The 27,020-nt window shown below is 51.1% G+C and overlaps 12 protein-coding genes across 12 annotated transcripts; 7 read left to right on the forward strand and 5 right to left on the reverse strand.

Annotated features, from left to right (window-relative positions):
* Positions 1-964: 964 nt before the first annotated feature.
* Positions 965-2,119, forward strand: AFUA_4G12760 (class I SAM-dependent methyltransferase; the record flags this gene model as incomplete). Its single annotated transcript, XM_746463.1, has 1 exon — positions 965-2,119. One exon carries the CDS (start codon positions 965-967, stop codon positions 2,117-2,119), a length of 1,155 nt encoding a protein of 384 aa, XP_751556.1.
* A 185-nt stretch (positions 2,120-2,304) lies between these two features.
* AFUA_4G12770 (electron transfer flavoprotein regulatory factor 1) lies at positions 2,305-3,187 on the reverse strand (the record flags this gene model as incomplete). Its single annotated transcript, XM_077804664.1, has 4 exons — positions 2,937-3,187; positions 2,677-2,820; positions 2,585-2,597; positions 2,305-2,356 (listed from the first exon to the last, which is right to left on the reverse strand). The coding sequence occupies exons 1-4, from the start codon at positions 2,980-2,982 to the stop codon at positions 2,305-2,307; spliced, it is 255 nt and encodes an 84-aa protein (XP_077660805.1). The 5' UTR covers positions 2,983-3,187.
* A 440-nt stretch (positions 3,188-3,627) lies between these two features.
* On the forward strand, positions 3,628-4,774 carry AFUA_4G12780 (thioesterase family protein; the record flags this gene model as incomplete). Its single annotated transcript, XM_746461.1, has 4 exons — positions 3,628-3,984; positions 4,056-4,068; positions 4,190-4,359; positions 4,421-4,774. The coding sequence occupies 4 exons, from the start codon at positions 3,628-3,630 to the stop codon at positions 4,772-4,774; spliced, it is 894 nt and encodes a 297-aa protein (XP_751554.1).
* Positions 4,775-6,760: 1,986 nt separating this feature from the next.
* AFUA_4G12790 (uncharacterized protein) lies at positions 6,761-10,960 on the forward strand. Its single transcript, XM_077804665.1, has 3 exons — positions 6,761-7,100; positions 7,518-9,323; positions 9,387-10,960. Exons 2-3 carry the CDS (start codon positions 7,574-7,576, stop codon positions 10,697-10,699), a joined length of 3,063 nt encoding a protein of 1,020 aa, XP_077660806.1. The 5' UTR covers positions 6,761-7,100; positions 7,518-7,573; the 3' UTR covers positions 10,700-10,960.
* A 373-nt stretch (positions 10,961-11,333) lies between these two features.
* Positions 11,334-12,232, reverse strand: AFUA_4G12800 (flavin reductase family protein; the record flags this gene model as incomplete). Its single annotated transcript, XM_746459.1, has 2 exons — positions 11,334-12,124; positions 12,181-12,232. The coding sequence occupies 2 exons, from the start codon at positions 12,230-12,232 to the stop codon at positions 11,334-11,336; spliced, it is 843 nt and encodes a 280-aa protein (XP_751552.1).
* A 386-nt stretch (positions 12,233-12,618) lies between these two features.
* Positions 12,619-13,128, forward strand: AFUA_4G12810 (mitochondrial 54S ribosomal protein bL31m; the record flags this gene model as incomplete). Its single annotated transcript, XM_746458.1, has 1 exon — positions 12,619-13,128. One exon carries the CDS (start codon positions 12,619-12,621, stop codon positions 13,126-13,128), a length of 510 nt encoding a protein of 169 aa, XP_751551.1.
* A 561-nt stretch (positions 13,129-13,689) lies between these two features.
* AFUA_4G12830 (sorting nexin 1) lies at positions 13,690-15,624 on the reverse strand (the record flags this gene model as incomplete). Its single annotated transcript, XM_746456.1, has 5 exons — positions 13,690-13,848; positions 13,905-14,507; positions 14,565-14,945; positions 15,009-15,404; positions 15,571-15,624. The coding sequence occupies 5 exons, from the start codon at positions 15,622-15,624 to the stop codon at positions 13,690-13,692; spliced, it is 1,593 nt and encodes a 530-aa protein (XP_751549.1).
* A 412-nt stretch (positions 15,625-16,036) lies between these two features.
* On the reverse strand, positions 16,037-17,515 carry mde1 (methylthioribulose 1-phosphate dehydratase MDE1). The gene is made up of 3 exons (XM_746455.2): positions 16,980-17,515; positions 16,443-16,918; positions 16,037-16,386 (listed from the first exon to the last, which is right to left on the reverse strand). The coding sequence occupies exons 1-3, from the start codon at positions 17,112-17,114 to the stop codon at positions 16,275-16,277; spliced, it is 723 nt and encodes a 240-aa protein (XP_751548.1). The 5' UTR covers positions 17,115-17,515; the 3' UTR covers positions 16,037-16,274.
* Positions 17,516-18,023: 508 nt separating this feature from the next.
* clxA (calnexin) lies at positions 18,024-19,966 on the forward strand (the record flags this gene model as incomplete). The annotated part of the gene is made up of 5 exons (XM_746454.1): positions 18,024-18,149; positions 18,221-18,503; positions 18,563-18,693; positions 18,759-19,412; positions 19,469-19,966. The coding sequence occupies 5 exons, from the start codon at positions 18,024-18,026 to the stop codon at positions 19,964-19,966; spliced, it is 1,692 nt and encodes a 563-aa protein (XP_751547.1).
* Positions 19,967-20,843: 877 nt separating this feature from the next.
* Positions 20,844-22,786, forward strand: AFUA_4G12870 (CoA-acylating methylmalonate-semialdehyde dehydrogenase; the record flags this gene model as incomplete). Its single annotated transcript, XM_746452.1, has 3 exons — positions 20,844-21,597; positions 21,674-22,311; positions 22,370-22,786. The coding sequence occupies 3 exons, from the start codon at positions 20,844-20,846 to the stop codon at positions 22,784-22,786; spliced, it is 1,809 nt and encodes a 602-aa protein (XP_751545.1).
* Positions 22,787-23,321: 535 nt separating this feature from the next.
* On the reverse strand, positions 23,322-24,669 carry AFUA_4G12880 (uncharacterized protein). Its single transcript, XM_746451.3, has 4 exons — positions 24,426-24,669; positions 24,325-24,366; positions 23,768-24,223; positions 23,322-23,709 (listed from the first exon to the last, which is right to left on the reverse strand). The coding sequence occupies exons 1-4, from the start codon at positions 24,477-24,479 to the stop codon at positions 23,587-23,589; spliced, it is 675 nt and encodes a 224-aa protein (XP_751544.2). The 5' UTR covers positions 24,480-24,669; the 3' UTR covers positions 23,322-23,586.
* A 342-nt stretch (positions 24,670-25,011) lies between these two features.
* AFUA_4G12890 (dynactin subunit 2) lies at positions 25,012-26,880 on the forward strand (the record flags this gene model as incomplete). The annotated part of the gene is made up of 3 exons (XM_746450.3): positions 25,012-25,347; positions 25,416-25,475; positions 25,546-26,880. The coding sequence occupies exons 1-3, from the start codon at positions 25,309-25,311 to the stop codon at positions 26,878-26,880; spliced, it is 1,434 nt and encodes a 477-aa protein (XP_751543.2). The 5' UTR covers positions 25,012-25,308.
* Positions 26,881-27,020: the final 140 nt, after the last annotated feature.

A 27,020-nucleotide genomic window follows, 5' to 3' on the forward strand; every position in this document is an offset into this window, starting at 1 on the left:
ACTAGTGTGAAGGATGTACTTTTACTAGCAGTCCCTGCAGAGTATCTGTGCAGAATATCTACGTATCTATTTCATCTACAGCCTCTATCGTCTGGAGTCTGGCTATGTAATCTAAACAGAAGCTCAAAAACGAAGGGAATGAGAAACAAGAGCCCCTGATAAATTGATGAATGTGGGCCGACGGGAATATCTGATTCTAGCCAACAGAGTACTGTGTACTCCGTATAGTACCTAGCGGGTCAGGTTTGGAATTCCGCCACACACAGAGTATCGCTTGTTTCTCCGTTCAAGACAAGAACCGGGTAAAATGAGAGTGATGACGGTGGCATCCTAGGTTATCATCAACAATAATGGTCGGGACGAAGGTTCTTGATTGTGCCATTGGATTGTCTCGAAATCATGCTCATGTCTGGGACTGCTCTCTGTAGTTTTCTGTTGAATGGTAAGCTCCGGAAGAGTAATTGATAACGACATCTTAGTTTCTCCTTTTAGTTTTTAGACCCCCGACAACCGAAAAGAGACCCAGTCTCCCAGACCTAGGTAAGAAAATCTTAGGCACTTTTGTCGGAGTCATCCCAGTGGAGTTCGACTGCCGATTTTTAGGGTCGTGGACCGGACTGAGACTTGAGGCGCAATTTTGCGATGGTCTTTGCCCCCCCTCCTTCTCTTCAGGTCTTCTGGTCCCATGGATCAATCTTTCTTTCTCCGCAGTCCAGACCTGCTTCAGTTAACTTATCTGAACTCTCGTATCTTGCGTTGCCCCTCCTGCCTCGTCCCCTTCTGCGACGCTTGATACTTTGTTCGTTTCTACTGTCCCGGACCACCTCTTGTTACAATGGTATAATCACTTCGTTCAACTCTCCCTCCTACAGTATATTTCGAAGGGGGACGGAAAGCATATGGCTCATTGCAGAATTTCCTCATTTTTCGACTGGTGAAGAAATAGAGCTTCCAGATCGGAAATATGGACTTCACCCCCCTGGCCTCCGGGTCCGACCTTCATTCCGCCCTGAGTTCGACTGCTCCTACATGGGCAGGCACTTCGACATCCTCCCTCTCGTCCATTAACGACTACACCTCCTTCCCCCTCATCCGCCAAGGTGACCGCACCTATCTTAGGGACCCCGAAAATCTATACCCTTTACCATGCGACCTGCCGGAAATTCACCGCCAGACGCTGCGCTCCCTTATGCTCATTCGTGTCTTTGGAGGCCCCTTTTGTACGCCATCGCTAAACGAGCAGCCTCCCAAAAGGGTTCTCGAGATCGCATGCGGGTCGGGGTTATGGTCCAGTATGTGTCATGATTATTTCAGCCGTCGCGGCCATCGCAACATCGCCTTTCATGGCATCGATCTCGTCTCAGTGGCCCCCGATTTGCGCAAGAAAGGTGTGAACTGGCATTTCAGGCGGCATGACCTACGCAAGCCTCGCCTGCCTTACCCGGACGATTACTTTGACTTCGTGTTCATCAAAGACGCGGGAATGTGTCCGTCTAGTCCAGCACAGCAGGCGTCTGGTCTCAGTGAACCACTGCGTGTTCTCAAGTCTGGAGGAATTCTGGAAGTATGGGATTCTGACTGGGTATTTCGGTCACTACTTCCGAATCCGGCCCCAGCTCGCAAGTTAGCTTCAAGAGAGCAGGAAGTCGCGGACACCACCGCGACGTATACCTTTTCACCAGCCACACCCTTCACCGGAGCTCAGAACAAGTTTCTCCAGGATTATAATTCGTGGGTTGAGAAAGCCTTTGATCGCCGAAAACTCACTGCTATACCGTGCGCCACCATTGGGTTGTCTTTCAATGCTGAAGTCGACATCCTTGAAAAGGTGGACAGTCGTCGCATCGCCATTCCATTGGGTGAATTAAGATGGGAACGTGAAGGAGGTCGCCCACGCAAGCAATTGACCGCGGAACAGATGTCAATTCGACGAACTGCACTTCTGACTGTTATTCAGATGATCGAAGGCATGGAGCCAATACTCATGGAAGCCAGCGGGAAAAGTAGGGACGAGTGGGACAGGTGGTGGACCGCCATGATAAACGACTTGTTTCAGAAAGGAGGTCTCGCGAGTGGAGAGTGTCTAGAAGTGAGTGCTTGGTGGGGTCGAAAAAGGTAGACCCTGCTTGATCAAAACTTCCGGTGGAGTCATAAAGATAAAGAGCCTTCGGTGTTTTTCGATGCCAAAAATGTCCATCGACAATTGCTCACGATCCTAATTGGTGATACCCCCAAGTTTATTTTGTATTTTCATTTTGTATATTTTCAAACCTTCACCCAAAGTTTCAGGCAGCGCCACTGAATTTATTTATTTTCATACCGCTGTTTCAGCGTGCGGTACCGTTTCAGATAATACCTGGTTTGTTCATCAGCATCATGTCTTGAGGTTGGCTGTGCGGATGCATGATGTGAGCGATCTCCTCATGATAAACGGTGCTTTTGCAGCTGCTATTCTAGAATATGTGTGATAATTACGTTCTTTTGAATCCCTCCTGCTCAAAGTCTGTGTAAAGTGGTTTGTGGAAAGGTAGGCTCTCAGAGGGTGGGTTTATCGGGGGGGGGGACGTAGAATCTGCGTTCTTACATAGCTTCGATCTCTAATAGGCATATAATTAGCGGTTGGGCCTCCAACACCAGGGAACTCCAAATCTCTGGAGGCGATGACTTCGATCATACCTTTTTTGACAAACTGTGCCCTTGCTATCCCTGTCCGAATCTTTTCTTCGTCGGTCAGATGCGCTTGGCCGGAGAACGCTTTATGTAGCCTTTGTCTGAAATAACCATATCCAAGAGGGTATTCTCGCCCGAGGTAGAGAAGTTCTGCAGTATCTGAATTAGTTTCGAACGAGATAGACGCATATAGTCATTCGATGAAGGGCATTCCAGTTCCGTGTTGAAGTAGCAGATAGATGAGACACGGGGCGCGGAGCAAAAACCTTTGTAAATATTGATCACTTGCCGACGGAGCTCTGTATTCGTCATTGTTATTGTGTCGACTCAAAGACAAGGAGGGTCAGCGTTGGGGTGGGATGGCTGCAAGTCGATTGTTGGGATGCTGTTGTTTCGGCGGCCGGGAGATGTCGGTGACGTCGTTTGGCAGGTGGCCTGCTGGACTAGGTGTGGATTAGGGTCTACCCAACATACAGCCTCGGCTGATTTCTTTTGAAGTCAAATCTGTCTAGCTTTATGGGTAATGATTATTCGTGGGGGGCTTGCACCTCGAGTATATATATTTCTTACTTATACCCCATTGCTGGGGGATTGTCGTAGAGATGTTGTGGAATATATATAGCTGATGCGGTGCGGAGAAGCTTATTATGGAAAGAAGTAACAGTGCTGCTCTTCAATATGAACTTCCTTAGCCACCTCTATGATCTCATCACAAATTATACCCAGGAATAGTACTCATCTACTTCCTGGATGATAGTCAATTAGCCCATTGAATCGGCAATCACATCAGGTTAATATCGTGGATTGCGGCATTTGCGAAGGTGGAGAGTGGGGAGAGAGCCCGGGGTTAGCCGTCTGCCCCATGCTTCTTTTGGTCCCCTTTAGTGTCAGTGGGAACTAGACCAGCAACAATCCTGGACCCTCTCCTATCCCTGTTGTACATATTCCAGTTGAACGATGATCGCAATCCAAACCCTCAAACGACAGCGCCTCACTGCGATCGTGTCTCAAGTCTCAAGCTGCTATCCCCGGTTCTTCTCCACATCGCCCATCTCCCAGGATGCTCACGCCTCGGCTTCGAAGAAACCCCCATCCAAGCCCCACTCCATTGACTCGCGATGGCTCACCATGGTCAAAAGACGAATTGGAAAATGTATGATGTTCGGTCTGAAGCCGCCACAAGTCGTGGAAGCAGGGAACATACTTCAGCGCATTGCGCGGGATTGGCGCGAGCTGATCGCCGGCAGTGAGGGCTATCTGACAGATGAACAGAGGAGGGGTTTATATCGGCAGAGGGTGGCTTGGGGAGAAATGGTAGGCCCAATGGAAGCAAGACCCTTTGTGATGGAACCATGCTGACGGAGGACGTTCTGCGCTGGTAATAGGATAGCATGGTGAGTGTCCGATTCACCTTTTTTATACCGAGAAAAACTGACCATTGTCCAGGGTATGTCGGTTCTTCCCATCTACGGTTAAAATAGCTCCAGATGTAGCTGAGCCTCGTGACAATGCCATCCAGGACACGTCAATAACGTCACATACATCCGATACGCCGAGACCGCACGGGTATACTTTATTCGCAACATCGCCGTACATATAGACCCAGCACACAGGAAGGAATGGATGGATCTGGTTAGCCCGAAAGGAGTTGGGGTCATTCTCCGGAGTCTCAAAATAGACTACAAATTTGTATGGCTCATATCTTTCCCCCCTCCTGATTCTTTGCTGACTAGTGCACGTGCTGCTGCAGCCCATGACGTACCCCGATAAAGTCACTGTCTACCATAAACTAGTCCACGACCCGTCAGCTCAGCAATCCCAATACGCGTTCGACCTCCAGGCTATAATTCTATCCGAAGCGCGTCAGCGACCTGCTGCCCGCGTGCACGAGGATATTGTCGTGTACGATTACAAACAGAACAAAAAGACTACCCTGCCTCCATTTGTCGAGGCGCAATTTCAGATCATCTGGGATCTCCAAGAGCGAGCCAGGAAACACTGGCAGCAGCAGATCCTTGACATTGAGACGCAAGTCCGCAAATTGGAGGTGGAAAGCTGGGACCGGGAGGATGCTGTCGAGGATATGGGTTCTGCGAGGAAATGAAAGCTTTAGCTGCAAGGTGAGGTAGCTCGCTTAAGGTCTTTATTCTCCTGCGCCCTCCTGGACCACCTTTCCGTGAACCAGCTCATCCCTCTTGCATTTCCTGCCATCTGACTTTTCTGCAGTTCTATGTTTTTGAGGGTGTAGAATTCAGTCCTGAAGCAGGACAGCCATAGGCAGGCAATGAAGAGTGACAGAAAGCATGAAATGTCGTCTTCCACCGGTCCTTTCGCCCCTGTGTGTTGCTGTTTATTGTTGTTTCTCGAAATCACGCATAGGAGTTTCTACTGTCCTAAGCTTTCAACTGGTAGGAGTGTGCAATCATGCTTGTTATTCTTGCCATATAAGCCAAACCAAACCAATACAGCGTGCGAGCGAGCACTGTTACTAAATGATGTACATGCATCAGCACAATCCTAACAGACTGTGATACTGCATTGACTTATGCATAGAGCTCTACGGTCCAGGCTTTTGCCCTTCGTTGATAAGGCTCCATTTCGACGAGTAAACAACCAAGGGAGTTGCAATCATGTTTACAGTCTCCGTATATATACTTAGGTACAATGAACGCCGAGTCATACAATGTTACCAGGGAAGGGTATGGCGCTATACACAACTGTCGTCTCTGCGGAATCATTATCATTGTACATCCAGGTCCGTGGATTTGATACCTTACCTAGGTTGATTTAAGTCACAAACAAAACCTTAGTGTCATATGACACTTGACGACCGGCGCCGGGGCATATCCGACAAGATACCCAGAATAAGTTTCGCCAGGTTATCCTTTTTAGGGTAAAACCTGTCGATCATCCATCGTTATTCCCAGTTTCTTCCAGCTAATCCAATCAAAGACCAGCTTAAGGAAGATTGATTGACAATCAAGAATCAACAATCATGTACGGAGTACGGAGTAGGCAATACGCTGAGTGCAAAAGGTCTTCATTTACCTCTCTACTTGTTAGGCCATCATACACCGAGCCGTACTAAGACCTTAAAGATAATTATTACAAACGGCAAACTCAACCACAGGGGTGTCGAGCTATTGCTCAAGTCTGGTGATCGAATCTCCGCTATTCCAATTGTTGATTACCAGATCAGACGTTATGCCCTTTGTAGCTGTCGAACTGGGTAGGTCAACCCCGCTCAGAAAACGGAGGATTTGATCGTCGGATGATCGACCTGGTCTGAATGATTTTGAGCAACAGCATACTCTTGTGCATGGCGGCAGGAGATAGCTTGACAGAGAAGCGAATATTTGTATGGCCAGTTTTTGCGTCAGTGAGGGGTAACTGGAAAGTAAGCAGAAGGCCATGTACCATGGGCCATGACATTGTCGACCTATCAAGGGAATAATCTCAGTGGTAGAATGCCGGACACGTAGTCGTGCTAAGAGCAGTGAAAGATGAGTGCAATAGGGCCGAATCATTCACATTGATCTCAGGCATAGTGGACGCATGTAAATCAGCCGGTCGGTATCTTGGCCAAGCAAGTACCGTAGTGCCAGAGGACTTGGTGAATCAATCTCAAGTCATGCTGAAACGATCTGGTATCGACCAGACGAAGCTCGTCTTGGACAGATTCTAGACTCCGAATATCTGTCTGTTTTTTGAGGTTGATAATAGAAACATCACAAGAGTGTTGAGAATTGCAGGAGTTTAACAGATAACTGCCAAGCTAGAAGAAGCTTACCCCGTTACTGTCGTAATCGTTTTTTTATACGAGTGTTTATGCAGCACAGAGTTAGGTAGGCAGATCTGTTTCATGTCAGATTGACTTGTCATCACACAGCTACACTATGAACAAATGAGAGCAATCGAAATACGGAGTATGTCAATCTGAATAGTGCCATTTTGCCCCAAATTCATTCCTTCTGCACGAGTACGACAAGACATACCAGTAATTGACTCCATCTCTGGTTGAAGATCCCAAAAATAACAAACCTCGGCAGCCAACCGGAATGAAACGCTGCCTTGGTTTGCCTTTCCATCAGCCCATCTGGTCAGGTGATCCTGTAATCTATAATCCGGCCACCTGGGATCTGCGGTACTGTATTGCGAATTTCAAACATTAACCCGCCAACTGGTGAAGCAAGTGTCATCTAAAAGTTGGTGACTGATGCCTCAGGCCGAAAAATTTACCATTCTGGGTGCTTAGTGGACGCGGAAGCCTTACTGCCTTGGGTTGAGGGTCTTTTTTTCTCCCAAAGTTCCAGTCGCAAATGGCCGAGTGGCTTACATTGGCTCAATCGTCTTCTCTTTTCTTTCTTTTTCTGGTCCGGTTCTGACGATCAGTTCCAACCTTCCGTAAACTAGACTGCTACGGTGAAAAGGTAGACTGGATTTCCTACGAGGCCTCTCTCTCTTCCCGCCTGTTTCTTCTATCCAGATTCCGGGAACCAAAACCAAAAAAAACAACCGTTCTTTTCCCTTCTTCTTTCCTTTACCATTCTCTCCAAAACCGCCCCTCCCGCCACGCTATCTCAGCCCTCAGTTTCTCATCCTCCTTCTCTACGGTCTTGTCTTGTCTTGCCTTTTCCCTTTTTTTTCTTTTCATTTACCATTAGTCTCCTCTACCGCCTTTGCGAGACCCCTCCTTGTCGTTCCTTTCCATCCCGCTCCCGCACATCTTGCCAACCTGATATATCACCATTCTCCCTTCCTGCTCGCCCTTTCAACTCGTCCTTCCTTCTTTTTCCCTTTTTTTCCTTCAAAATTGTCTACATCTTCACTCACCTGCCTGGTCCAAGTCCTTGGCTTTAATCTGCCAAGCTGACTCGGACCTGGGTGTTAGGCTCCTCTGTCGATGCCACGTTCATCGGCTACGGCTAGAAAGAGTCATAGCAATCGGCATGAGAATGGCAGCGCAAATACAGGGAAAAAAGTGGCCAAACAGAAATCCAATGGACATCTAAACGTTAATCTCAACGGCGGCTCCGCGTCCAGTTCTCTTTCCTCCTCTCAAGTCGATTTGCCGTCGTCTCGCTCTTCCAGCGATCCGGTCGTTCCCACAACCACCGCAGCATCGACCAAGCTCAACGGAACGCCGGATAGCTCCAAGGGGGATTGCAATGCGCCTGATCACTTGAACGGATACGCCAAGGGCAATGCCGACATGTCGTATGTGCAGAACGATGGCGTCGCCTCGCAGACCGGTGGCGATGTTGCAGGACCGGCTTCGCGTCGTACTGAGAAGTCGGCGACCGGTAGCAAGAGGTCGCCTTCGAATGCCTCAGTCAACCCTCTCCAACTCGCGTCGACCATTCTCAAATCGTGCCCCATGTATGACACGATCGCGATCTTGATCTTTCTGCTCCAACTTCCCCCCATGGTTCTCACTCTGGTTCAGTTTTTGTTCGCCTCTTTGACCTTTTTGCCCCCTAGCGGTGCGTCGGCCGGTTCCTTGACATCCAATTTCGACATCTTTCAAGGCCCCGCCGGAACTCCTTCTCTCGGTACAATGATTGCGATGGATGGATTCTGTCTACTCATTTGGGGCTTGTTCATGTGGACCTGGGCGCAGAATTTCGCGCTGGACTTGGCTCACGTTCAAGTTGCCATCACCCTAGGTGGAGGAGGATTTGGAAAAAACGGGGGGGTGAACACCCTCTGTGTTGGTATAGTTTTGATAATGCACCTTGTACGGAGCAAGGGTATACAGGATTTTGTCATAGGTCATCTTCTTTCCTCGAACATCATCAGCCCCGATATGTTGTCGCAATATTCGCATCTTTTGCCTACCGAGTTTCGACGTACTGAACCACAGACGTCGCCAAGCTGGCTTCGGAGTCTACTCGCAGTTCATATACTGGCTCAAGCCGGCACCGCCATGGCGAGACGGTCAATGGCGAAGAACAGAACGCCTAATCCTCCTCGTACAGGCAAGCGCATCGACACGGAAGCGTCCGCCGGCTCGCAGACACAAATCGATTCTGCCTTCGAGTCAGGGGCCAGTGTTTCGTCATATATCGGTGCTGATGGGCAAATTGTCACTTCGGCAGCGCACAAGGATGGTAGGGATCGATTACTCTCGGCGAAGAAACGCAGGAGACAGGCAAATCAGGTGCGGAGTCGTCAACCATTTTGGGCGGCTCTGGCAAGCACAAAGATAACCGTCATGAGAGAGTATGAACACTCTAGGGCTTTGTCGAAGACGGCTCGCAGTCTTCCCATGACCGAGGATGATCTCCAAGGACTCTCCCTGGACGATGGACTCGTATGGATTACGGAAATCGATAGTTCAACGATAAAATTCGCGGCTGGTGATTTTTCTTCGGCGGATGATTCGAGCGGTTCGGGAGCCTGCGAAGCTGGATGTCTGGGGAGCGAGGATATGGAGCCGTTCTATGTGTGCGTGAATGGAGCTCTATGGGCCACCGCTACAATATGCAAAGTGCACGATGCACCGAAAGGATCAAGTATGGTACATTGGCGAGGAGAGATTTCTGGTCTGGCCCCCAATTGTGCTTACACTTGCTCGTTTGTGCGGAGCGATACCGATGAGGAGATATGTGTCATTAGTGTCAAAACTCCTGCGAACAATGATGCAGAACAAGGTAAGAACGATGTCTTGTGGATCTTTCACGCATTGGAAAAATCTTATTAACTCCCCAAAGCAGCAGTCTCTTCGGTATCCACCCCACCGCACCCGTCGTATCGTCCTTCATCCCCAACGACCACGCTGAAGAACTCTATTGTCAACGCCGAAGCCAAATTAAATGAGAAGCGGTCTCGGCTCAGAAAGGCCAAGAACGATCACAAGCTTATCATTTCCAAAATCAGGAAGGAGCTTGACAATTACAACCATCGTCTACATAGCGGAACAGATGAAAACAGGCAGAAACAGCGCTCGCTGCAACTAGAAAGGAACATTCGGCAAACGGAAGAGGCCACTGCCTTGCTTGAGGATCAGCTTGACAACTTGGAGAATGTCCCCGAGGAAGAACTTCGAAAGTGGTCAGACCAGAAAGCCAAATACGAACATGAGCTGGGTCTGCTTAATTCGGCAAAGGAGGAACTGGCCTCTGCTCGGTCCGCTATTGCCCGTGAAGTCTCGTCCTTGGAAACTGAGTTGAGCTCCGCGATTCAGAGGCGGGAGCGTCTCCAAAGCCGCCGTACTAGGATCAACGAACAATATGAGAGGATTGTCTCTGCCAATGCGCAAGGGCTCAATGAGCGCGAACGTCGCGCAGCAGAACAGTTTGCCCGAGAGCAGGACCAAGCAAAACTCGAAGCGACTTTCAACGAACAGTTTGCCACTATTGGCCAGTCTGTGCAAGAGTACCAGTTACGCGCGCAACAAATCTGGCAACAATGTGACGCAATCGAGCAAGCCATCCAGCAGCAACACCAGCAGATGCTCTTGGATCCTGGTCCGTTGACCCCCGAGGGTAATTTGCCCGGGACGAATCCGTTCTCCGAGTCTGCCTTGCCACTGGGCGCATTGACGTCGACTGCTCCGAGCAGCAGATCACTGCTAGGGCTCAGCTTCCCGCCTTTGAAGTCCAGTCCCCTTCAGACCGCGTCCTCTCCGGTTGGTGCGTCATCTTCTCACCCCACCAGCCCAGTGCAGCAGCCATCGTATCTTAACTTCCCGACTTCCCCCCTTGTCAATGCAAGCTCTCACCTTGATTCGGATTTTGTGTATCGTCATCGATCTTTCTCGAACCGGTCTGCTCGAAGCAGCCTCTATGGCTCCGACTTCATGGACTCGAGTCGTCGTCAGCCATTCCAGCTCGACTTGTCTGAGCTGCTTGCTGACAAGAGAAGCCCGGGATCCGATAGCAATACCGCTCTGAATTCGGGCTTGAGACCTGTTTCCAGCCCTTTCCAACGGGCGGGTAGCCGTGGAAGCGGTAGTGGAAGCAATGGAAGTGGTGGAAGTGGTAGCGGAAGCGGCAGTCCTAGTTCTGTGTACGGTAAAACCAACTAGGGACATGGGCTGGTTCAAGAGACTCGCGGAGTCTTCTGTGCGGATCTTCGGAATACTCGTGGTTGCATGTGTTCGGTCTCCAATTTCTGCTTGTGTTATTCTCTCGGTGCGACGTGGTGCTTGGTGTTGAGAGGGATTCTTGGTTCTCTCCGACTTCTAGTGCTCCGTCAATCTCCGTCGCCTGAGAACAGTCGATCCTGCGTCCTTCATCCTGTGTAGATTTCTTGGATAAAATGAATTAAAAGCCTACCATTTGCCCTCACTTGATCGTTCTAAAATGCCCAATATCAGACTGTCGTTACAGGATCTGCCTGTTGAAAGTCGACAGTGAGTAATATGCAAGAATGGTGTGGGTTGCGAATCCAACGCTACAGATCCGTCAGCCTGCAAAGGTGTGAAAGTTAGATAATCTGTACAATTCTTTCTGCGTCTTTTCGATACGTGGCTCTTTTCCCCTCTAATCTGTAAGGGGAATTCTATGTACAAAATAGCCAAAGATCTGTGTATGCAGTGCAAATCTTGAATAACACACCGCCCTCTTGATAGACTGTCTTGCCGACGGCAGGAAGCAAATTATATGAGGGTGGGCAGAATCATGGGTCCCTCTTGAGATCCATACTCTAAGTTTCAATAGTTATATTTCATGACCCATTCCCCAGAATTTGGTATTGGCATATGTCAGGCATAAATCCTTTGTAGAACCGGACGATACTGATGTCTCCGCCTCTGATTGAGGGAGATGCCTCAAGAGCGCCTGCACGACGGTCCCAACAACGATGGTGTGGTCGTAGACTTCCACACACTGTGGATTGAGTTGGCACTCAAACACAAACGGGAAGTCCTCGACGCTCTCCTCCTCGGTGTTTGTCTGGCTGATGGCTCTCCGTCGCAGGATGGGGAGCGGTCTTGTAACGGACGCGTCAGCAGAAACATGCTGCGCGAATTCAAAGTCTCCCTTTCCGCTTAGGAGTGCCAGATTGTGGTTTCCCCTGGAGAAATCCCGGGCCAGGGCTGCGGTTGCTAGGGTGGGGGCTAGGAGATGGACGAGGAACCGGCCTGACGACTGGAGGGCAGTTAAGGTCTCTGATGGGCGGCGTACGTTGAACGAGATGACGGGCAAGGGATGGAGGGTAACCGTGTTGAAGGAGGAGACGGTCATGCCGCGGAAAGCTTTCTCGATGGGGCCCTGCGGATCTGTGGCTGTGATGATGGCGACGGGGTAGGGAACACGGCGCATGAGCAGGCGGACTTGGTCGGTCAACGAAAGCGCGGGGCAGGCTGATGCCTGCTTCTTGGAATCACTGCCAGCTTGCGAAGCTGGAGCCGAAGTCCCGTATTGTCTGCGAGGCCATGGTTGCTGAGGTGCTCCGATCCGGACAGGGAAATTGGACAGTCGGTTAGGTAGAGCTATTATAGATTGTTGCTCTGGTTATACTTAATTAGACAATAAACTGCAAGGAATTAGGGTGAATATTCCATACCGACTTTGATATTTCTGGCCAACAGTACGGATAGTGAATATGACAGCTTCATCCCGCCGATGGGTGAGCGGACGGAGCTCTCGACGAGTGGAACTCAGGGCGAATGCACGAAGGAACGATCAGAGAAAAGACCATAAAGTCTCTTAAGACTCATCCTGAAAGCTCAGCAAATCCTTCGATAACCTTCAATTGATAGCCATCATCTCTTCGGCAGCAGGTCATATCCACCCAAAAGCCTCCGCCGCCGTGGTCGACGAGAAAAAGAGCGGAGGTTTACTGCTTACATAACCCCAGATCCGTGAACAATCCGTGAAATTCTTCGGCCAAAACCCATCGACTGATAATAATCGCAACAGCGCTTGTGCTACCCTATTCAACTTAAAAACCAGGAATCTAACTATTCTCACGATACATCTCTGGGCTCCCTGTCAACCACCGATGTCAATCCACATCCCCCTCCGCCGCAGCGCGGTCACTACCGCCCGAGTCCAGACATCCACCACCTATATCTGCTCCCAATGTCGACATGCCACACTCCTCCGGCGCCCCAAGCGCCCCTACACCTTCACGCAGCTCATCACCCTCTCTGACGGCAGCACTTTCACACACCGCACGACGTCGCCGACACCCGTCTACCGCTCGACTCGAGACACGCGCAATTCGCTGCTCTGGAACCCCTCGTCCAGCAAGCTGATGAACGTCGAGGAGGACGAAGCCGGTCGTCTCGCTGCATTTAGAGCCAAGTTTGGTCGGAGCTGGGATGCGAATACGCCTGCTGAAGGGGACACAGATACCGAGGTCGCCGCTAAGGGCAAGGAGGCGGCTGATGCTCATGCAGCAGCAGCTGCTGAGGCCGCGCTGGCCGAGGAGGAAGACGACAATTTGCTTGACCTGATAAGTTCGTTTGGACAGGAGATGGAGCAGGAACCTCCGAAGAAGAAGAAATAGGTTGATTTTTTTGGGCGGAGGCTAGTGGAGATATGAGTGTATGATACGCAGGGAAGGGCGGATGGCTTCAACGCAATCTTCATCTGGGATTTATTGATCCGTGGACGGAGGATGGCCACCTTGATATTATACGGAGAGATTTCTTTATGTTCTTTCTGGCTCCCCGGACTTTTTTTTTTTACTCGTATTGCCGGTTTTATGGCCTATGTACATGTACATCATACCATCTGAAGGGATTTCAGCATACTATATGAATTGGACCTTGAACATGTCATTTCTACAAGGTCCGAAGGAGTCAGATATAGTGTACACAGCAGGAAACAGACGAAGACCCGACAGAAACATTAGAAAGGATCGGGTACAGAGAAAGCATCGATCACACTACGCTTCGAATGGTATCTGGGTTGCGTGCTCAGCGGGAGTAGAACAAGTGAGTACGGTAAAGGCCATGACGGCTCGCCAGTGAAGCGATACGTAGATCTGGGTCAAGCTAGGCCAAGGAATCGCAATTCGTTTAGACATGGCGAGAAACTGGTCAGGAGCTAGCCCAGGCAGGATGAGCTACGCCGTCTCCTCCGCAGCTACTGGGGCTGTACCGCTGGCTTCGTCTGTAGCCTGTTGCGCAGGAGCATTGGCTGCAACAGGAGGAGGCACAAAGAAGGGGATACCCTCTTCACCAGCATCCAACTGCAAAAGGAACGTCTCCCACAGCTCGATCAACTGCGAGGCTCATCAGTGAATCTGATTGGAAGCTTGACTGGCTAGGTAGAACTCACCTCCTTCTGCGCTTCCACTGCACTTTCCAGGAATGTCTCGACGCCAGACTTGAAATCCTCCACTTTTTCTTTCTCAAATCTCTGCAATTCATTACGCATCAAACGGCCCATGTCGTCGAATAGCAGCCTGGCCTGGTGCACTTTTCTTTCCGCGTCGGCCACATCGGCGTTGGCTTGATTGAGGCGATCCTGCTGCGTCTTTCCTTGTCTAAGCAGCTTCTCCTGGGTATGCTTCCGTTTCTGCAGCTCTGACTCGGCCGCGTGCCAGCTATGGAAGGCTTTTTGTCGCTGAGAGAAAGCTGTCTTGACGCTCCCAATAATGCGTAGGTATTCATCGATGGTGATTCCTAGTGTCAGAACATCCTGCTGTGCTTGGCGCTCATAAAGTTCCTTGATGCGCAACTGCAATTCTGAAAGTCCGTCCAATGGACTGGAAAGGGCGGGAGACAACTCGACAGATGCCAAAGCATGAAGTGAAGACGAAAAATCGCCAGCCGCTTCTGCCAATCCCTTGCGCTGCGCGACCACGACATCAATCGCCTTCAGCAAAGCTTTGAGCTGATTCTCTAGCGCGTCCATATATATCTTCCTATCGTGGAACCACTATTCGACTCGAGTTAGCTTAATGACTTGACTGTATGCAAACCACAAGAAACTCACATCATCGTGTTCTACGAACTTTCCACCTCCACCTACGCTAATTCCAAAGGAGCTGAACATTCCCTTGTTTTGGCCTAGATCCGGTTCCCTATTCTCCTTGTTCTTGACATCCATATTAAATGATTCACTTTCCAGGAATATCTTCAGATCAGCATCATGCTGGAGGATAGGATGTGCCGCAATCTTGTTGAGCATGCGCTCAAGTGCAGCCCTTCTAGACTCGACAAAGTTCGTGTCGAAACGGCCAACAGCTTGCTTTTCAGGCGGAGGAGGCACAACAACCCCGGGATTGTTGTTGTGCATGGAATTGTAGAGCCATAAGAAATCGCGGTATCTGCGACTGACGGTAAACTCTGGTTGTCGGTACGCCTTTGATGTTGTCTGTGCTGCGTATCAGAGCCTTGCGTCCCATGCATGAATGGAAATGTGGAGTGGGGAGGTTACCTTCGTTCGAACCTGGTAGACGATGTGGCTACTTGTCAAATCCCCCACCTTGTGCGGATCACCCACGGTGATTTCGAATGTCGGCTTCGCAGCCTCTTCAATGCTGATACTGGGTTGAGATTGCCTCTTCGTCCCGTCCGCATCTACCGGAGGCTGTACAGGGGGCGGTCCCCTAAATCCTGCACCATCCTCTTCCAGATGTACCGAGTCTCCCAACCCACCAGCACTAGATGTTCGCGATGTAGATGATGTCGGACGAGCACCGCGACCTGCAAAAGGCTCCTTCTGGGGCGGTATTGGTGCTTGCTCGTTGACGGGAGCGAGACTGTCGGTGGGCTTGTCTCCGAGCGGACCCAGCGGATCTACGGTGTCATCCACGGCCTCCAGCTTAGTGGCCTGTGCACTGATTTTGCGAGCACCTCGTGGGTTTCGCCGAACAGGTGAACGGGTAGCGCTTGGGCTGATTGGTTGCGTTGATCGGTCTGGTGCTACAGAAGCGATGAGCTCAGGTCTCAAGACGTCAAGAGGAGTGCGCGGTACGCAATACCGCGGGCGAACATACCGACTTCTTCAGCTTCCGCTCTTTGTGTACCATGACTTGACTGCGAGGGCACATCTATGCTTACAATCAGAGAGGGCAATTTGGAGTTGAGTGGTGGCACTGTGCTGCCTGCTTACCGCCCCACGGGGAGTCTCCAGTGTCCAGATCCATGACAGCAGGATGGATCTAAAAGCAATGGGTGCTAATATTTCAGAGACGATAAGAGTAACAGTCTGTGTGGAAAAATTCGAAATGAAGACAAGGCCCAGAGCCGATGAGGGGTTATCGATTGCAGTTGACAGCTGGGGATTGTATGTAGTAGTGGAACGGATGATCCGCGCGGTCGTCCTGCGACCAAGTCCCAGCCAGGTCCTCCGCCAAGGCTTCTCCCGTTTGGTTGCATTGGAAGCTACTGTTGAGCCTTGATGCCATTATTTGTCGACGAGAGATGATTGGTACTTATGGAGCTCGCATTACAATAATTGATCGGATCCTGGCTTGAATATCTCAGATGTATTTTACATTTTCGCGGCTTAACAGTACTATTTACGTAGTCTTTTGACTTGCCAAGACGTCCTCAAATTTCTATAGACAGAATTCATGTCTCGTCATATACACAGTGCATCACTAGTTATCATATCGCATGCTTCGTCGTTATTCTGCCGATACACTCTCATTCCTAAGCTATATCCTCGTCCCCGATAGTCATTCGCTGGCTTGGGGGTTCATTTGACCCATGGAAGGCCAAGCTTGTGCATTTCAACAGCCAGCTGGAAGAGATAATCCAAGCTCTCGCACTGTGTCTTGGCTTTGGCAACGTCATCACCCCAGACATAACTATAAACATTCATCAGCTTGAAGGGCTCAGTATAACATGAAGGTGTACGACTCACATTCCGTGTCTCCTCACCAGGACAGCGTAGGTGTCCGGGTACTGGTCCATGGCCTTCTCCAAGCTTTCGGTGAGATCCTCCTCGAATGCAGTGTTCTCAATGATAGGAATCCTAAGTGTGTCGAAGAAGCCCAGCATGCCCTTCCCCTTGCCTCGAGGGATACCCTTGATCTGCTCAATGTTGCTGATTTCGAAGCAAGCGTCTGGACCCTTCTCGCGCTCGACCAGGAGTGTCACCAACACGGCCCACTGGGAGTGCGTGTGAATGCAGCAGCCAGCACCACGCTCGAAAGCAGTAAGGAACAGTGGAGTGCATGCGGACGGCTTCAGCTCAAGGGGCTTGCGGATGTACTTGCGGTCGGAAGGAGGGTATTTGGGAGTAGGGAACTCCAGGACAAAGATATTGTGCGGTTGAATCAATTCCTTTTGGACTCCTGAAGGTGCAATGAAAATATGGTCGCCGCGACGGATCGAAGTCTAATACATCAATTGATGCTCTTGTCAGTATCCTTTCGCGGCCAGAAACGTGACTACTCACTCCACCACCAGTACCAGTGACCCAACCCCAATTGTAGAATTTGCGGCAGAGCTCAGGAATCAGGTTTGCGGGGTGCTCTGGGTCAGAGGACTGGACCAGATGGTCATTGTTGGTTTTTTCAATTTCTTGAGCCATGCTGCAAGCTTGACGCTGATGACAATTGGAGGTTTACGCAGTCGATTGCTAGGATAATGGCATAAATTGCCAATAATTACACTCGAGAAGTGTCAATATATCTCACGAGATACCCAGACAAGGGTAATTGGAATCAGAAAGGTGGTGAAGTGGTTGCGCTGGCGCGGGGAAGGGAAATCTTTTTGGCGGGGGGACTCTATCGCGCAATCTCCGCTGCTTTATCCGTAGTAGGTTGTCTAATTGACCAGGCGGTAAACTCCTCGTGGATGATCCATGATCGGTTCTGGACATAACAGGAGCAGTATATCTGTTACAAGCTTAGACTTATGATATAGAAGTAAGTCAAGGTCCATTATCTTCCCAAAAATTTGCATTAGACACTATCTCATAGTTGATATCCACCAACTCCTTCCATGTAAGAAAGCTAGATCCGTTTTGGCTTTCGACAGAACATTGGAGAAGCACCGCTAAACCGTAATAGGCAGGCGGGACCTTACCCCAAGAAGCAATCCAAGCTCAAGCAAAGAAGAGGCCACCTTGGACTTCCCGGCATTCAATAGAAGCACTGGTGCTTTGTCAGTTGCATATTTAATGCCCGTAGTCTAATTGCTCGGTGTAATCAGTCAGTCAGTGGACCTTCTTACCTGGCCTCACCTCTATCCCTTCTTACTACCTAGGTATATAACAAATAATCTTGCCCAGTTGTCCTCTTCTTTCCTTCTACCCCTTCCTTACTTCTGCGTGGATCAACTGTGGTACATCTTCCCCCCCCCCCCCCCCAACTAAACACCTTGATTGTTTGCCTCTACGGAGGTTCAATTGCTGTTTGTTTGTCTGATTGCTTACTTGTCCATCGTTTACATTCAGAGATCTCGGGTATTAGCAGTCTCCACCCCGACATTGTCCATCATGCGTTTCAACGCAGCTATCACTGGCGCTCTCGTCTCTTCGGCCACTTTGATGGGCCAAGCTCATGCTGAGGAGACTGAGAAGAAGGCTGACGCTACTTCGCTCGTTGAGAAGCCTACCTTCACCGTAAGTAACATCCTGTCAATCCAGTACTCCCCACCGTCGCTCCTCGTCGCTGACGATCAACTCTCTATTAGCCTACTACCATCGAAGCTCCCTTCCTCGAGCAATTTACCGCCGATTGGGACTCGAGATGGACCCCCTCTCACGCCAAGAAGGAGGACTCCAAGTCGGAGGAGGATTGGGCCTACGTCGGTGAATGGGCTGTCGAGGAGCCTACCGTGCTCAACGGCATGGTTGGCGACAAGGGTCTGGTTGTCAAGAACGTCGCGGCTCACCATGCCATCTCTGCGAAGTTCCCCAAGAAGATCGACAACAAGGGCAAGACCTTGGTTGTTCAGTATGAGGTTAAGCCACAGAGTAGGTCATATCAGCTCCTGGCTATGGCATGGAGTGTACTGACACCTGTCTTCAAAAAGACTCCCTTGTTTGCGGCGGTGCCTACATGAAGCTTTTGCAGGAGAACAAGAAGCTTCACGCCGAGGAGTTTTCCAACGCGACTCCCTACGTGATCATGTTCGGTCCCGACAAGTGCGGTGCTACCAACAAGGTATGAAATAACTGACTTTTTATTGAGTCAAGGTCCTCTACGAATTCTCACTTACAATACTTCAGGTTCACTTCATTTTCCGTCACAAGAATCCCAAGACCGGCGAATACGAGGAGAAGCACATGACAGCGCCTCCTGCCGCTCGTACCACCAAGCTCACCACGTTGTACACTTTGATTGTCAAGCCCGATCAGTCCTTCCAGATTCTGATTGACGGTGAGGCTGTCAAGAACGGTACCCTGCTTGAGGACTTCGCCCCCCCTGTCAACCCGGAGAAGGAGATCGACGACCCCAAGGACAAGAAGCCCGCCGATTGGGTTGACGAAGCCAAGATTCCCGACCCGGAGGCCAAGAAGCCTGATGACTGGGATGAAGACGCTCCTTATGAGATCGTGGATGAGGAGGCTACTATGCCCGAGGACTGGCTTGAGGACGAGCCCACCAGTATTCCTGATCCCGAGGCCGAGAAGCCCGAGGACTGGGATGACGAGGAGGATGGTGACTGGATTCCTCCTACTGTTCCTAACCCCAAGTGCAACGAAGTCTCCGGATGTGGCCCCTGGACTCCTCCCATGAAGAAGAACCCCGCCTACAAGGGCAAGTGGACCGCTCCTTTGATTGACAACCCCGCCTACAAGGGCATTTGGAAGCCTCGCAAGATCCCCAACCCCGCCTACTTCGAGGACAAGACTCCTTCTAACTTCGAGCCTATGGGCGCTGTAAGTTTCTTGATTCTGCGTTTGCAGTTGTGTGCTCCGTTCTGACAAGCGAGCAGGTTGGTTTCGAGATCTGGACCATGCAGAACGACATTCTTTTCGACAACATCTACATTGGTCACTCCATTGAAGATGCTGAGAAGCTCCGCAAGGAGACCTTTGATCTCAAGCACCCCGTGGAAGTTGCTCTGGAGGAAGCCTCCAAGCCCAAGCTTGAGGAGAAGGCCGCCACTCCCAGCGTCAGCTTCAAGGAGGCCCCAGTGACATACGTTCGTGAAAAGGTTGACTACTTCGTGGGTTTGGCCAAGCAAGATCCCATCAACGCTGTCAAGCAAGTTCCTGAGGTCGCCGGTGGTCTGGGAGCTCTCCTTCTGACCATGATCCTCGTCATTGTGGGCGCTGTTGGAGCCAGCAGCCCTGCCCCTGCCGCCGCCGCTAAGAAGGGCAAGGAGGCCGCCTCTGCCGCCAAGGAGAAGGCCAGTGAAGCCGTCAGCTCTGCGGCCGACACTGCCAAGGGCGCAGCTACCAAGCGTAACACCCGGTCGTCTGCCCAGTAAAGCAGATGCGCCAATGCTTGGGGGAGGATACGGGCGAATAATACGACATCAAGACAAACTTGGAAATGGAAGAGGAGCCATCGAAGATCCCATCTTTATAGTTATTGCAGCGTTCAAATTCTCGTTGTACTCTGATATCCTTGGTTGTTCATGGTAGGTAAGGCAAGACTTCCCGAGGGAAGAAGGCCACCTGTGACGAGACATGAAAAAAAAGAAGACCATTGCCAACTTCCGAAGGGGGTGGTAGATGCGATGGATTCTGTAAACTAGTATTCAATTTGAGATAGCGAATTTCATCAGATTTCAGATCTTAACCATTGTGGGCCGTCAAGATGCCACATTATCCGTGCTACAAAGGAATACCAACCGACCCTCGGTTTTAAGTGCAGAAAGCTGGACCGGTATGGATGTCCTGAAAACAGATAGGCAGCCAGAAGGGTATCGTTAGTAGGAAATAGATGACGGGACCTTATCAGCTTGTTGGAGATTAGCAGTGGAGGTAGCACTCGCGCCACTTTATGTGTTCCAAGTCATATCCATGGAGATGAATCAAACCTAGCCTTTACACAGTACAGAACTAGTAGAGAAGGTGAAGGAGGAAAGCCATTCCTGTCGTTATGATTGGTTTTGCTCGCCGAAGCGGGTTTCGGTTGACCTCGGCGCAGCTGGACGTGCCTCAGGATCGCAGATAACCCCGGAATCCGTCCAACATAACAGCTGCCCCCTTGGGCCCCTTCCTTTGACTTTCGACTTATATCCTGCTCTATCCCCCCCCTCCGGCTCTCTTATGACCTTTTGATTGTCATCGACCCCAAGTTCGAGTTTTGCACGCTTTCCATTTTCAACCTTCCCTTACTCTCACCCTTGTTTAATCGTCATGGCCGCCAGTCGGTCCTTTGCTCGCTCTCTCCCCGCTCTCCGCGCTGCTTCTCCCCGCACGGCCGTAGCCACCGTCTCATCCGCCAGGATAGCAGCTTCATCCGCAGCGCGGTCGCTGTCGACTTCCTCAGGTTCCTCTTCTTCAGTACTGTCTTCTCAGCGGACTTCTGCAGCAATGTCAACAACATCGTCGTCCTTTGTTGCTACCCGCAGACTACACGCCACGGCGCAACAGCTCGCCCCCGCAACCACTTCCGCGGCTACAACCGCCACCGAATACCCGACGGACCACACGCCGATCGCCAACCCCATTGATACCACCAATTTCATTGACAACGAGTTTGTGTCTTCAAAGGCAACCACATGGATTGACCTCCATGATCCCGCTACCAATAATCTCGTCACCCGCGTGCCTCAAAGCACCGATGAGGAGCTACGTGCCGCCGTTGCCTCCGCGGAAAAGGCGTTCCCTGGCTGGCGGGCAACCAGCATTATCGCCAGGCAGCAGATCATGTTCAAGTTTGTCAACCTCATCCGTGCCAACTGGGACCGTCTCGCAGCGTCCATCACCCTCGAGCAGGGCAAGACCTTTGCTGATGCCAAGGGTGACGTCCTTCGCGGTTTGCAAGTTGCAGAGACCGCTTGTGGCATCACCACCCAATTGACCGGTGAGGTCCTCGAAGTGGCCAAGGATATGGAGACTAGAAGCTACAGGGAGCCCCTGGGAGTCGTTGCGGCTATTTGCCCTTTCAGTAAGTCCTTGCCTTCCATCGCTTGTCCGGTGGATCCCTCCCGTTCTTTCTCCGTGACTAACCGCTCCACCCGTAGACTTCCCCGCAATGATCCCTCTTTGGTGCATTCCTATCGCTACGATTACCGGTAACTGCATCATCCTGAAGCCTTCGGAGCGGGACCCCGGAGCTGCCATGATACTAGCGGAGCTGGCCCGGGAGGCCGGCTTTCCTCCGGGTGTGATCAACATCGTCCACGGCTCTGCCAAGACCGTTGACTTCATCCTCGACGAGCCAGCCATTAAAGCTATCAGCTTTGTTGGTAGCAACCGTGCAGGTGAATACATCTACACCCGGGGCTCTGCCAATGGTAAGCGTGTCCAGGCCAACCTGGGTGCGAAGAACCATGCTGCGGTGCTGCCCGACTGCAACAAGAACCAGACCCTGAACGCCATCGTCGGTGCTGCCTTCGGCGCCGCTGGACAACGGTGCATGGCCCTGAGCACAGTTGTCATGGTTGGAGAAACCAAAGAATGGCTTCCCGAGATGGCGGAGCGAGCCAAGGCTCTCAACGTCAACGGCGGTTTCGAAAAGGGTGCCGATCTCGGCCCTGTCATCAGCCCCGAGAGCAAGAAGCGCATCGAAGACTTGATCGCCAGTGCTGAACAGGAGGGTGCCACCATCCTTCTGGATGGCAGGGGCTATAAGCCTGAGAAGTATCCCAACGGCAACTTTGTAAGCTTACCCTCCTAACCCTTTCCGCCTCGCCTTCACTAACCCATCGCCCGCGTAGGTCGGCCCAACTATCATCACCAACGTGACGCCTGACATGAAATGCTACAAGGAGGAAATCTTCGGCCCTGTCCTCATCTGCCTCAACGTCCCCACGCTGGACGACGCCATTGAACTCATCAACAAGAACGAGTATGGTAACGGAGCCGCCGTCTTCACTTGCTCCGGCTCGACCGCCTCGCGCTTCCAGAAGGACATTGAGGCCGGCCAGGTCGGCATCAATGTCCCCATCCCCGTCCCCCTACCCATGTTCTCCTTCACCGGCAACAAGAAGAGTATTGCCGGTGGCGGTGCCAACACCTTTTACGGCAAGCCCGGCCTGCAATTCTACACCCAGCAGAAGACCGTGACCAGCCTGTGGCGTAGTGAAGATGCCATTAGCACCAAGGCCCACGTTGTGATGCCCACGCATTCTTGAAAGCACGTCAGATTGATTTGAAGAAACAAAAAAAAAAAAAAAAAAGATCAAAGAAAATATATAGCAGGGAATGACCCAACTTGCAGAAAATGATATTCGATATACCATTTGATGACATGCACGCTTCTGCCTTTTTCCTCGTCTTTCGGGAATAAAATGACAATCTTCTTCTGCATAGTCTCGCAAGCATAGGCCGTTGTTCTCGATTAGCTTCCGAGTCTTATGTGTCACTTGTTGCTGGACAAATGGGAAATTGTACTGAGATTTGGCTATGAGATCATGCGTCAACGAAGTCAGCTGCACGATTGTCGCTGCGTAGTATTTTGGTACTCTGTATACCTTTCTATTGTAGGTAAGGAAGGTAAGATAACCCTATCTCCCTATCCACCGAGTCGCTGCACACCGTAAGAGGAAATGTGTCGGTTGCAAGAGGCCAAGATCATTTTAAACACTACCTATCCATGCGTAGTAGATAGCTGCGCCTGTCCTTTCTTTCATCACCTGCCTTTGATGTGCACGCCAGGTGCCGAGACTTGCGCACGTTATGAAATCGATTTGACGGAACCCCAGCAGCCAAAAACTACATGAATGCAAAGCAGAGGACCATGGACAATGAGTCAATTCTATAACTAACAATAGGTCAATAGGATTGGGGGTGATCAAAGGCTGTTGCACCTAACGTGACATTCCATGGGTCAAAGGGTGACCAACACACAAGTCCCTCTGACCCTGAGATAGGGTGTATGGTCTATGCCTATCCGATGATGCTATCATACATGACTTACTGAAGAGAACAAGCTTTACGCGTCTAGCCTCTTGACGTAGCTATAAGCAAGACGAGCCATCTTGTACTCGCCATTCTTGGCGACGACCACGCGGCGAGTGTGGTAACGCTGTCCGTTGATTGTCTCAAAGCCCCAGATCTATACAAAGGTTAGCATCTGTCGCCGACCCCCCCGGCAAACTGTCGAATATACGAACCTGTTCTGCGGTCCAGCCAGCTCCATCGTCCTGGTTAACGACGAAGCTCTGCAGGAAGAGCCCTTCGCCCTCACCATACTCCTCACCCTCACTGTCCACGAGGAAACCCTCGCACGGGCTACCATCTATAAGAATTTCGCCCCGCAGGAACTGCTTCACCTTGGGGTCATCGATCTTGGTGTTGATCTCGACGGCAGGCCGAACTTTGCCATCATCGCCCTTGGAGCCACGGATCAGCCGCGACCGTCCCTTGAGGTTGCCAAAAATGTGGTCCTTGTGGTCGCGCTCCGCCCAATCGGTGTGGCGCTTCTCGCTAGTGCCCTTGATGCCTCCTGTCAAGACCTGATCGATATCGATGTGCATGACCTTCGCATCTTCCGAGTCGGCGTACTCCTTGATAATTAGGGTGACAGTGGCGTATGAGATAGCTTTGCGAGTGACCCAGCTAATACCTTGCTGAACGAGGTTATCAGTAAACATGGAATGGCAATGAAATGATCCGAGATAGGTTATGCAATGAAGCTCGAGAGACCAGGGGATATGGCTTCAGGACATACAAGCGTGAGAATGGGGTCGGAGGGGTCAGAGATGTTTTTCTCCTAGATTGAGCGACTACGGTCAGCTAAGCTGCGAATTAGAACTTGAGTACAACCCATACCATTGTCCACTCTCCACTGAGGTTCTTGATAGTGACGTCTGCGGGGGCGGCCATGATGGACTTTGAGGGGTAGTAGATGGTAGATGATAGGATAGGGATGGATTCGAAGCGCTTGCAGTTATCGAGGGAAGGGAAGAATGATTGATTATCTTTTTGACACTTGGAAGAGGGAGAGGAATGCGTATTAAAATAAGGCTGTCCGGGGGGACAGTGGTCACCATGACTTTCATGTGTCTGTCTGGGCAACCTCTCCACAACTCCCCGTTCAGGAACCCTTCCCGCCTCGCTCCTCCCCCCGCTCATCACCGAGGCTGACACGTGCAAGTCTGAGATCCTTACTACTCCGTACTACTGCGACGATTCTTCCTTGCTCATGATTATTACTGGCGCAGACTGCACAGACTGTTAGTATGAAACTATCGCCTCATTGATCTAGTGACAAGGGCGGCGTTGGCTTGGATTACTCTTTGTTGACATTGAATGCCATGTGTAGAGTGCAGCAAGTTTCGCCTCTGGATTCGATCGTCAATAATAATAGTCCATGTCGGATCCCATGCCTGATGCGAATATCCTATTCGGTCTACCTCTCTAATTTTGGTGAGACGCAGAACCCACTATCATATGAAAGTGTGGCATCAATACTCCGTACTCCGTAAAAGGTGGGGTGGGGTGTTGGTGTCGTTATGGATCGTACCTGAGAGTACCTGAAAGTTCAGGCCGCAGAGAGGTGGATACCCCTTTCACGTGCCAAGGCGGGAGTATCGACAGCCGGAGTAAATATACTCTGTTCACGCAAACAAAGTAATCTCAGGGTTAAACAACAATAACATCATAATCTATTCAGATTAGTACAATACACAGGTTGTCATTGCAAGCTTGCGGCATGTCATTCAACAAGAAATATGCCGGTCTTCCTGACCTAGTGAGTTGCCCCGTCTCACTACACTTGCGTCAACGTCCTTGGCCTCATTAACAATGCGTTTCGTTTAGGATCCAGCCCCCGATATCTATGAAACCCCAGATCTGACCGATGAGGCATCCACCCTTCCCGTTAGTTTACCAGTTGAAAACAAAGTCATACACTGCATGTACCAACCATCTAACATACAACAACTTGAAGACTGCAACGATTCGCACGGCCTCCGACGCGGATGATGACGCTGGCTCAAATTCCGATATTGACCGACACGGAGTCGATGTCGACGACGCGCGTGCTCATTTCCTGGGGGCTACTGTAGACGCTCGCGATGTCAATTTCTCCGATAGCATTGCCCTGAAACGAAAATCATACAGAAGCAAAAGCCGACGACGACGAAGAGGTCCTGATGGGGTAGAAGACGTGGGCGATGCCAGCGACACGGAGGAGGAAAGCTTCGAACGGAAACTGGCCCGCCTGCGCAGGGAAGTCGAGGAATTGAAGGATGAGATGGCCTCACGAAAAGCAAAGTCGGAATCCACCGAGGAGCCTGCCCAAGCGGTAGACGACGGTGTGCTGGAACTGAGCCGGGCGCTGGATAACCTTCATGGGTCTTCTCAAAATGCGTCAGGATCGCACTCCGCTGCCGCAGTACTGTCCCGGAAGCTTGTGTCCACATCTTCCCAAGGCATTCCAGGCGAATCCAAGGGAGCTGACCAGCCGATTGCGACAGAAGATGCAGTGACTCTGTCCTCCGCTGGCGTTCTGGCACATGCTGCAGCCTTTGACGGCCGGCTAGCATTAATTGAAGCCGCCATGGGCATCTCCAGCTCTTCCAATCCTTTTGTTTCTGACGGCATCTCCGAGCCGGCCCTTCAGCCCGTCCTTCCAGCCCTCGACCACCTCACGTCCCGACTATCCACACTTACGAATATGCTTGCCGGCCCCACTCCGGCATCAGCCGTACCGACTACTGGATCAGCTCCACCATCGACAACATTCACAACCACCCACCTCGAGGCCCTATCAAGCCGGGTACGAAGACTGACCGCGGATGCCGAGGCACTCGCTTCAGCGCGGAAACGTGCGGTTGACGCCGCCAAAGCCGCCCAGAACGCCCGTATCGCGACCTCCACGATCGAGCAGGCCTCCGACATGTCGGTGTCATCCGGGTCGGCCACAGAAATCGACCAAGCGGCTGCTCAGCGCGACGAGCAAGCCACGAAGATCCAAGCCCTCTACGCTACCCTCCCTACTATCCAGTCCCTTCATCCTATCCTACCCAGCGTGCTCGAGCGGTTACGTTCCCTCCGTGCCATCCACGCGGGGGCCGCGCAGGCAGCGGATTCACTCAATGAGCTCGAGAAGAGACATGCGGGGATGACGCGAGAGATTGAGCAATGGCGTGAAGGGCTGAAGGTGGTCGAGGAGAAGATGGGACAGAGCGAGGCAGCAATGAAGAGTAACATCGAGTTAGTCGAGCCATGGGTCCGCGACTTGGAAAAGAGACTGGCCCGGCTGGGAAGCCGTGAGGATTGATTTTTCGCTCTATACCCGGACCTGCCTCGAACGCTTGTAGTAATGGTCGTAAGACGGCGATTTATCCTTGTGGTGACATAGACATACAGTGATATCCAAATAATTTGATTCTGGTGTAACTTTTCTGGTTCTTCGGTTCA

The sequence above is a fragment of the Aspergillus fumigatus genome, chromosome 4 (assembly GCF_000002655.1).
Source record: "Aspergillus fumigatus Af293 chromosome 4, whole genome shotgun sequence".
In the NCBI taxonomy this organism is placed as follows: domain Eukaryota; kingdom Fungi; phylum Ascomycota; class Eurotiomycetes; order Eurotiales; family Aspergillaceae; genus Aspergillus; species Aspergillus fumigatus.

Bases quoted from the DNA above. Each gene is read 5' to 3' on its own strand.
- AFUA_4G12790 (XM_077804665.1), top strand. From the start codon at position 7,574: ATGCCACGTTCATCGGCTACGGCTAGAAAGAGTCATAGCAATCGGCAT. The intron at 9,324-9,386 runs GTAAGAACGATG...TCCCCAAAGCAG, and splicing joins GAACAATGATGCAGAACAAG to CAGTCTCTTCGGTATCCACC.
- mde1 (XM_746455.2), bottom strand. From the start codon at position 17,114: ATGGCTCAAGAAATTGAAAAAACCAACAATGACCATCTGGTCCAGTCC. The intron at 16,919-16,979 runs GTGAGTAGTCAC...TTGATGTATTAG, and splicing joins TCACTGGTACTGGTGGTGGA to ACTTCGATCCGTCGCGGCGA. The intron at 16,387-16,442 runs GTGAGTCGTACA...GAATGTTTATAG, and splicing joins CTGGTGAGGAGACACGGAAT to TTATGTCTGGGGTGATGACG.
- AFUA_4G12880 (XM_746451.3), bottom strand. From the start codon at position 24,479: ATGGCCGCCCCCGCAGACGTCACTATCAAGAACCTCAGTGGAGAGTGG. The intron at 24,367-24,425 runs GTATGGGTTGTA...CGCTCAATCTAG, and splicing joins TCAGTGGAGAGTGGACAATG to GAGAAAAACATCTCTGACCC. The intron at 23,710-23,767 runs GTTCGTATATTC...ACCTTTGTATAG, and splicing joins CTGGCTGGACCGCAGAACAG to ATCTGGGGCTTTGAGACAAT.